Source organism: Lynx canadensis, chromosome X, assembly GCF_007474595.2.
Source record: "Lynx canadensis isolate LIC74 chromosome X, mLynCan4.pri.v2, whole genome shotgun sequence".
NCBI lineage: Eukaryota > Metazoa > Chordata > Mammalia > Carnivora > Felidae > Lynx > Lynx canadensis.
In genome coordinates, this window is record NC_044321.2 from 57,826,429 (window position 1) to 57,836,069 (window position 9,641).

The following is a 9,641-nucleotide window of genomic DNA, read 5'->3' on the forward strand; positions in this document are numbered from 1 at the left end:
TCAAAACACTGAAGTGGGACTATGAGCAATAGGCATGATAAGGATTAAGTAGCTGTTAAGTCGGTTATGCTCCAACTCTTTATGCAGGCTTTTATTGAGGAAGAATAAAAAGTGTATCCTTGGGAGAGCTCCATTTGTTAACTAATTGCTGTCTATAAATGGTGCCTGCCTCTTACACATCAAGGGAAGAAATCATATACATACACACATATACATGCATATATACATATATATGTGTATACACACACACATATATACACACACACGCACAGATATATATATATGCATGTGTAGTCAGGCAGTATATGATCTCATCACCTCTTATTTTAATTTACTTCTATCTATCTATCTATCTATCTATCTATTTATTTATTTATTTTGAGGGCAGGGGAGGGGAGAGAGATAGAAAGAGAGGGAGAGAGAGAATCCCAAGCAGGCTCCATGCTCAGCACAGAACCCGATGAGAAGCTCAATCTCATGACCGTGAAATCATGACCTGAACTAAAATTGAGTCAGACGTTTAACTGACTGAACCACCCAGGCGCACCAAATCTCCTCACCTTTTAAAGTATGAAGCATTTATCATAAAATAATGAAACTGACTACAACCCCTATAAGAAAATCTCTATCATTACTTTGACCCTAATGAAAGAGACCATCCTTTTAATATACCCTGTTACAGAAAGCATCTGAACTATCTTCTACATGTCACCGCATCCTCACAGGTTTCTATCACATTCTTTCAACTTTCTTGGCCATCAAAAAGCCTTGCTACTGCTGTCTACATTTTCTTTAACTTAAACAGCAAACCTGGGAATCATGGACCCAGTGGAGAATTCCTGATTCCACTTTTGGCCTCCTACAATGGCCATTGTCTGCCATTTCTGTCCTCAAATTCCAACTTCCAAGCCAGGATACAATTAATAGAAAGTATGGGCAGGTAGGAATGAGGGGAGGTATTTGTACTTTGTATTCCTCCAAACTGGCCATTCTCTGTTTCATTGCTGTAGTTAGCATTATTTAGACATGTTTATTCATACACTGGAGCTTCTAACCACATCAAATGACACCCTCTTCTTACCTACTCTTTTTGAGGACATGGATCTACATACAGTAAAGCCTTGGATTCTGAGTAACTTGTTCTGCGAGTGTTCCGAAAAGATGAACAAACATCCCTAACAAATTTTATCTTGATAAATGAGTGATGTCTTGCAATATGAGTAGTACATGATGCCAAATGTCACATGATCACAACTGGGCCAATGGTTCTTTTCTTTCTCCCTCTCTCTCTCGCTCACTCTGGGATCGTAGATGATCATCAATGCAATGTCACATTTCTGTGAAATCCTCAAAAGGAGACAAAAGCAAGTGTCATTGGATAGGTTACTTGTTGGGAGTTGCACAAAAAGAAAAAGATTCCATTGAGCCAAGAGATAGCAGTGATTCTGTTAGTGATAGTGGAAGTCGTCCTACATAATAACCCTCCTCTCTCGTCTCCCTCACACCAGCCACAAAGGTTTTCAAAGATAAGTGCAGGTTAATTTGTTTCTTTTTCTTTTAGTTAGTTTGTTTGTTTATTTATTTATGAGAGAGCGAGAGTGAGCACACACGTGCAAGTTGGGGAGGGGCAGAGAGAGAGAGAGCGGGAGAGAGAGAGCGGGAGAGAGAGAGAGAAAGAATCCCAAGCAGGCTTTGCAATGTCAGTGTGGAACCTGATGCGGGGCTAAATTCACAAACAACGAGATTGTGACCTGAGTCGAAACCGGACGCTTAACTGACTGAGCCACCCAGGCGCCCCTAATTTATTTATTTTTCTTTATATTTTGCATTTTCTTTATTATTTTGTATTATATTACAGTATTGTAATCATTTTTATGTAAATATTTTTGGGTTGTGGACTGAATTATCTGAGTTTTCATTATTTCTTATAGGGAAATTTGCTTTGATATACAAGTGCTTTGGATTACAAGCATGTTTCTGGAACAAATTATACTTGCAAACCAAGGTTTTACTGTATTTGTAAACTGACTATATAACGACATATAACTATGTACAACCACTTCTACATTAAGTATTAATCTCTTTCTCTTCAGGTATATGTACAATCAGATGTTTGTTGGGCATGTAAAATATGCAAAACACTCTATCAGGCTTTGTGGAACATAAAGATAAGGGATACTGAGCACATACATTAAAAAAAAAAAAAACCCTAAACTACATAGTCTACCTAACAACTCCTAGTTATCCCTTAAAATCTAAACTTTCTGTGACTCCTTCCTTGCTTTGTCGAGGTAAAGACAAGACATTCCCACCTCTGTCCCACAGAACTTTGTACTGTATCTCCTATATAGTACCTACAGTATCTGTCCTAATGTATTATTTATTTGTTTATATATCTGTATCCCTCATTAGACTATAAACTCTTTAAGAAAACGGGACAGAGACCAGGTTTGGAAATAAACCTTTAAGTCAGTGGATTGAGTAGGCTTTATTTTTAAAAATATATATTCCATGTTTGCAAGTAATTCCCAAATGGCTCATCAAAAAAATTGTGGGTGTGTGTATGTGTGTGCATGCACGCATGCATTTTGAGAAAGGGAGGATGTAAATAAGACAAAATGTTAACAATATAGTGAATCTAGATAAAGAGTACATGCAAATCTGCTCATTTTACTATTTCTTATAACTTTTCTATAAATTAAAAAATTTTTAAATAAGAAGTTGAGAGCTAAATATAAACATTTTGTCCCATTTTGTTTTTTTATATCTAGTACAGGGCCTGGCACGTGACAATTACACAAAGTCTGCTAAATGAAAAAGTGAACATGCTGAGTAGTACAGACCATAAGTGATCTAGAAGTTCCAAGAAAGTAGCCCTGAGAAAGAAGTGATCACTGTACAACTGAGTGGTCTTATGAGGACAGAAACCACAGAAAAAGTGAGACTGGTGCTGGGCTTGAATGGAGAGTATTAGTTCAGATTGGAAGAGAACGGGTATCGTGAGTGGAAGAAACAATTTGTTTTTGTTTTGTTTTTTTTGGAAGAAACAATTTGTAAAAAGATTTGGAGGTGAGACTGTCCATGGCTTCCATGGAGGAAAAATTCAAAGACTTAATCTGAAGTTATAAGATCCAGGTTGTATTCACAGCACCACCAAATTCCAGCTTCATCTCCAAGCTTCAATCCCTTCACATAAATTGAGGAAGATAATACCTAATTCACAGGGTGTTGTGAGAATAAAATACTAATAATTATGGGGAAGTACACAGTACAATAAAAAGTATTTACACAAATGTCAGGTATTTTTATTAAGGGATTATTTTTTAGAAGAATAAGGAAGATACCAATCTGGTTAGAACTGGGAGTAGATAATACAGGGCCCCCAAATCTTACAATTTTGAAAAAGCAGGCTAGGACCAAGCCCTAGAGTCTTGGCTATTAATCAAAAACATCTGGATTTTACTTGTCAGGAAATAAGCCAGAGAAACATTGCTGAGAATGCAAATGATATAATTAAAATGTGTTTTTCACAACAGTGTTGTGATCAAGGTTTAGACTATGGTTGAGGCAGAGGGGAATAGAAAGGAAGAGATGGATTAAAAAAAATTACATGAATAAGCCATACAGAGAAAGACAGATACCATATGGTTTCAGTCTTATGTGGATCCTGAGAAACTTAACAGGAACCCATGGGGGAGGGGAAGGAAAAAAAAAAAAAAAGACGTTAGAGTGGGAGAGAGCCAAAGCATAAGAGACTGTTAAAAACTGAGAACAAACTGAGGGTTGATGGGGGGTGGGAGGGAGGGGAGGGTGGGGGATGGGTATTGAGGAGGGCACCTTTTGGGATGAGCACTGGGTGTTGTATGGAAACCAATTTGTCAATAAATTTCATATATATAAAAAAAAAAATAATAGGGAAACAGAGCCATGGTGGACTGGTGGTGTAAGAGAAGGAGGGACCATATGGGGACTCTGTACTTTCTAACAAATTTTTCTGTAAATGTATAACTGTTCTAAGAAATAAAGTATATAATTAAAAAAAAATTACATGAATCAACAGACTTTGGTCTGCATGTATCAAAAGGTAAAAGGGCAAGTCAGAAATCACCCTAATGGCAGCACTTTTCAAATGCTGTTTTATAGAACACTAGTCCAAGAAATTCTGGAAAAGCTGTAAACCTCACCCTCATCTTACATTTGAAACGCACATAAGTACATCAAAGGCTCAGAGAAATAATGGAGTAAAGAAACCCACTGTTTAACATACCCCCAAGGTTAGTTGACCTAATGTTCCATGCAATACACTCTGGGAAATTCTGTAAATAATGTTGCTTAGGTGACTGGTAGAATGAAGACACCAATAAGAGAACAAGGGATATCTGCTGAGTTGCTATTGTTAGCTAATCTCTTTTTTTTAAAGTATTTGTTTATTTGAGAGAGAGAGAGAGTGCGCAAGCAGGGGGAGAGGCAGAGAGAGAGGAGAGAGAATCCCAAGTAGGTTCTGCACTGTCGTGCCCCGATGTGGAGCTCGATCATACGGAACCGTGAGATCAAGACCTGAGCTGAAACCAAGAGTCGGGATGCTTAACTGACTGAGCCACCCAGGTGACCCAGTGATCTCTTTTGTTTGTTTTTAGTAGGGAACATGGGGTTTCAGACATCCTGATTTTGAGAAGACATAGGATATGCAGGTACAACTGAACAGAAGACAATGAAAATCAGGGTTTGAAACTGAAGTGAGACCAGAACTAAAGATGAAGTTTTGGAAGTGATTCATATAAAGGTAATAGTTAAACTCATGAGAAAAGGTAAGAGACTACACAAAGAGAACAAAACTGAGGAAGAAGCAGAACTGGAGGCATCCAAAGAGCTATCTCTATTTGTGTGCCTATTTATTTTTATGGGTGTGCATCTTTATCTGTGTGACTAAGAGGAAAGGGCATTTGTAAAAACATATATGTGCATAATTATATTCTTACTCTAAGACAGAATAGTCACCTAAACCCTTGTCTCCTAATTCTCTTTAGTTCTTTGACATTATTTCGCAGAGAGAAACCAATGTGAGAGTTGGAAGGAAGAGTAAAAATGATTAACAATTGGTTTAGGAAAATCCACACAGTAATGGAAAGTTGACCGTAGGTGGGAATTTCATCTGTTGATTTACTGGATTTAATCTATACTCATTTACTGGCCATAAGTCAATGGTTATTATCCCTAGTTTCACTTTAGAATCAGTAGTTTTTTTTAAAACTGAGGGCTACTGGAGGGGAGGTTGGTGGGGGGATGGGCTAAATGGGTGACAGGCATTAAGGAGGGCACTTTTTGGGATGAGCACTGGGTGTCATATGTCATCACTGGGTTCTACTCCTGAAACCAAGACTACTCTGTATGTTAACTAACTTGAATTTAAATAAATAAATAAGAAGAATCTAAAAAAAATAATGTCCCAGGGCTCCACTTCCAGAGATTTATGTAAATTGTTCTAGGCTGGGGTTCAGTAAAGGTATTTCTTAAAAGCTTCCCAAAAGATTCCAATGTACAGCCAGAATAGGTTAGGGACAAATGTAGCTCACCACCTGTTACGTAAATAAAGCTTATCTCTGGCTGCTTTTGTGCAGCAACTGAAGTGCTGAGTAGTTGGGCAGAGATCACACGTGATCCACAATGCCAAAGATATTTCCTATCTGGACCTTTACAGAGATGATTTTCTGATCCCTGGTCTGAATTAACTGAGTCAGGTTTGAGAAAAGTTAATGAGACCTAATAATAAAATATGTTTTAATTCATAATGGAAGTTCATAGAAATTTTAGGATTCCCAGAGAAATGTTTATTTTTTGAAGATGCTTTCTATTGTTATAATGTTTTTGAGATATTTCAAAGTTATTACTGAGGTAGTATGGAAAATATCTTTGGGTTCTGCTAAAAATTATTTAATGAAATATTAAAATTTAAAAGTAAACAACTCAATGTTTCCTTAAATTTCCCCCCCCCCCCGTTAAATTCTTTCTTCCTGGACCACAGAAGGAAAAATTTTAACTTTGCATAATGATTAGTCAACAAAGAGACAACAGATTTCTTCTAATAGTATTGAAAAACATTGGTAAAATTGTACTAGGTATGGAATCTTGGATATTGTTCCACTAATATTAATCTCTAGCAAAACAAACAAAATACTGAGCTCAAAATAGCCAAACATTACAGTAGGATGCAGAATTTCAGAGGTGGAGGGAGGAATAGGCTTACAGGACTTTTAAAACAACTCCTCCATATTTTCCAAATTCTTACAATGGTTATGTATGACTTTTATAAGCCATAAAAATATTGATCTGTACTTCTTAAGTTAGAGCAAAAACTCCAAAAATTTTTTTTGATGGACCTAGGTACATCCCAATAAATGGCCTGAAGGAATGGCAAATGCCTGCTGTTGCAGATGACAACATGGTGAAACTTTCCTATTGCCAAGGACTGCAACCCCGCAACATGTTGATGCCCTTAAAAAATAACCAAGTCTTGGGTGCCTGGGTGGCTCAGTTGGTTGAGCGTCTGACTTCACTCGGGTCATGATCTCACGGTTCCTGAGTTCAAGTCCCACATGGGGCTTGCTGCTGTGTCAGTGCAAAGCCCTCTTCGGATCCTCTGTCCCTCTCTCTCTCTGCCCCTCCCCCGCTTGTGCTCTCTCTCAAAAAAATAAAATAAAATAACCAAGGCTCAATATTCTGATTTACAGATAAAGACTAGAGTTCAGATTACCTAAGTCTGAGAGATACCGCTTGAGCAGATGGCTGGTGTAGAATCTTCTCCACTAATGGAAAATAATTCACACATACCTTACAACTGACGATGGAATTTCATAATATTAAGAGACCCATGTAGCTCAGAATATCATTTTCTTGGTCATTCAAGAGAACAGAGCACTCTCTGTCTATAAAGGATGCTACTTGGGGCGCCTGGGTGGTGCAGTCGGTTAAGCGTCCAACTTCAGCCAGGTCACGATCTCGCGGTCCGTGAGTTCGAGCCCCGCGTCGGGCTCTGGGCTGATGGCTCGGAGCCTGGAGCCTGTTTCCGATTCTGTGTCTCCCTCTCTCTCTGCCCCTCCCCCGTTCATGCTCTGTCTCTCTCTGTCCCAAAAAAAATAAATAAACGTTGAAAAAAAAATAAATAAAGGATGCTACTTTACTGATGGGAAGGCCTTAAAATTCGGCTTAAACGCATCTGCTGATTCTGACCTTATTTTGCTTGGGGAGGGGGACAGACTCTGAAACAGTGGCCATAGGTATAAATTCAACAAATAAAGTCTTTACTTGTGTCTAGTTGTGAAAGACTCCTAATTTGTGTCAGTTACCCTCATACAAATACCACCTATCGATGAACACTGGGTGCTATATGTAAGTGATGAATCGCTGAATTCTACTCCTGAAACCAACATTGCACTGTATGTTAACTAACCATAATTTAAATAAACATTTGCAAAAGAAATAACAAATACCACCTATAATTTTCAAAAATGAAGTAAAATGATAGATACCTGCCTCCAACATTCTTCTCAATGAGAATAAATATGCTGGAGACTGCAAAATACCTTTACTTAGACGATTATAAATTTCAGCAAAGATCCCACGATAGGCTTTTCCACTATAACAGAACAGACTGCTCTCTCCCCCTGAATCAGCAAGTTTCAAGTTTCCACTACACCAAAAAAAAAAAATCAGTACAATACAGGAAAGCATTCTGGAATGTAATTTCAAGAAGGTGAAGAGAGAGGGAGAAAGGCAAAATATAGTTCTTTTATCTCCTTTGAGCGACATTTCTTTAAAACCCTGCTTCCCATTCAACCTCCCAGCCCACACACAGCTCCAGATCTCTTTGTATATTTATTCTGAGTACCTGCTCCAGTTCATAGGCCTTTGCCTTATCCTCATCCCGGTCTGCATTCTTCCGATAGGCCAGGCCCAAACCCCACACAGCCAAGATACTGTACACATTATCTCGGACCCAGGCATCTTTCTGATCATAGCTGGCTGGAAGCAAGCCAGTCACTGGATTCTGTAAGACCAAGAAAAACAGGACAGGCAGGTAACCATAAGGTGTTAATATGAGGAGACCAAGTCTATCAAATGGGTTACTGAGGGACTTTGGTTTTTCTTCTACTTCACCACTCTTTAGTTTTATAACCTCCTCTTCTTCTGACCAAGTGCAAGCAAATGCTATCTTGAACAAGGGGGAAACGCCGGCTGAAAACTTCCAAGTCTGAAATGTGAGTATTGTTAAAAGAGAGGTAGTGTTTTAACTTTCCAGTTAGAAGGAATAACTATCAACAAAAACCCAGCATTATAGGACTAGAAAAAATATATAATTAATAGTGTATACAAGGTACCACAAATCTTCACAACAGTTTAGTCTTAAGATGACTAAATGTTCTCCTACTTCTTTTCTTTGGCTGGAGGGCAAGAAGATGACCCCCAAACCTGGGGGAGGGGACGGGGAGTGTCAATAAACAAGCTTCAACACATTTTTCAGCTGTGCCCCTGGAACCCCGCTGTGGCTTCAGGGACGGGGTGGTGTGTGTGGGGGACGCTTAGAAGCCAAGGCTCAGGGCTCAAGGCTAACGGTACTTGACCCTCGTTCTGTTCTTGGCCCAACACCTATCTTTTCTTCAGGGTCCTCTACGCCTTCTCCAGCTAAGGGGCGGAAAGACCTGCTAAACACACACACACACACACACACACACACACACACACACACACACCAGGGGTGGGTGTCACCCAGCAGTCTCTGTCTAGGCCATCACACTGCACATCCTCGATGATTACAGGCACCCCTTCACTTACCTGATGGCACAGGATGGTCTGATGCACCAGCCGAGCGTAGCCATCCAGTCGGACCCCGGAGTTACTTCGGCTCCTCATCGCGCCACGTTTCCAATCCCCTCAAGAGAAACAGCCTGCGTGCTACAGGGGCCCTGGGTCCTCCAAGTTAGGAGGCTCCCCAATGCAGCTCCACCCTCGCGGGGAGGAAGAGCCCGAGTGCCAGGCCCCGGCAGAGCCCTCCCACAGCTCAGGCCTGGAGCCGGCCGTCCATGAGCCTGTGGCGGCCTCTGGAACTCCAGCCCACGCCAGCAAGTGCCCAAGACGCTCACGGTCTAGGGCCCCGCCGCAGCTCCCTGCCACCCTTACTCCCGTCCAGCCTCCCCGCGAGGTTCCTGCATTCCCCACTCAATCCCCGGAGGCGGCCACGGCCCAGAGCCTCCCGCGCGGCCTGCAGCAGCAGGTCACTAGCTGCTGCGCCGCTTCCACCTTGCGGGAGACGCGAGCTGGAGGCGTGGCGGGCGCCGCGGGTCCTGGCAGCTGCGCGCTAAGTCCAAGGGGTTCGCCTCGTCCGCCCCGCCCGCGCGGGGGCCCCAGCACCTCCGCCCACTCCGCGGTGGAGAATGTGTCACCGTAGGCAATATGCTTTCAGAGGTTTATTTTCGAAACATTTCCAATGACGATTTAAGTTTTCCACACTTGCTGTGCATGCAGGATATTGAGGAGGCCTGGTTTCTTCTGCCGGCCAGGTTTTGGGAACCGATGGTAACTTCAGACCTAAGAGGCAAGACTCACACTGGCGTTAAGGGTCTAAAGAATTGGAATCTCTGGAGTTT

At 41.0% G+C, this 9,641-nt stretch overlaps 1 protein-coding gene across 6 annotated transcripts in view; it reads right to left on the reverse strand.

Annotated features, from left to right (window-relative positions):
• The window catches only part of PHKA1 (phosphorylase kinase regulatory subunit alpha 1), a 180,907-nt gene extending 171,623 nt beyond the window's left edge, over positions 1 to 9,284 (reverse strand). For all 6 annotated transcript variants that reach the window (XM_030305102.1, XM_030305106.1, XM_030305105.1 and 3 more), the window contains exons 1-2: positions 8,830 to 9,284; positions 7,886 to 8,044 (exon numbers count right to left, since the gene is read on the reverse strand). In XM_030305102.1, the coding sequence (XP_030160962.1) occupies positions 7,886 to 8,044; positions 8,830 to 8,907 (237 nt within the window). In that variant the 5' untranslated portion in view covers positions 8,908 to 9,284. The remainder of the gene's footprint in view (positions 1 to 7,885; positions 8,045 to 8,829) is intronic.
• Between the last annotated feature and the right edge of the window lie 357 nt (positions 9,285 to 9,641).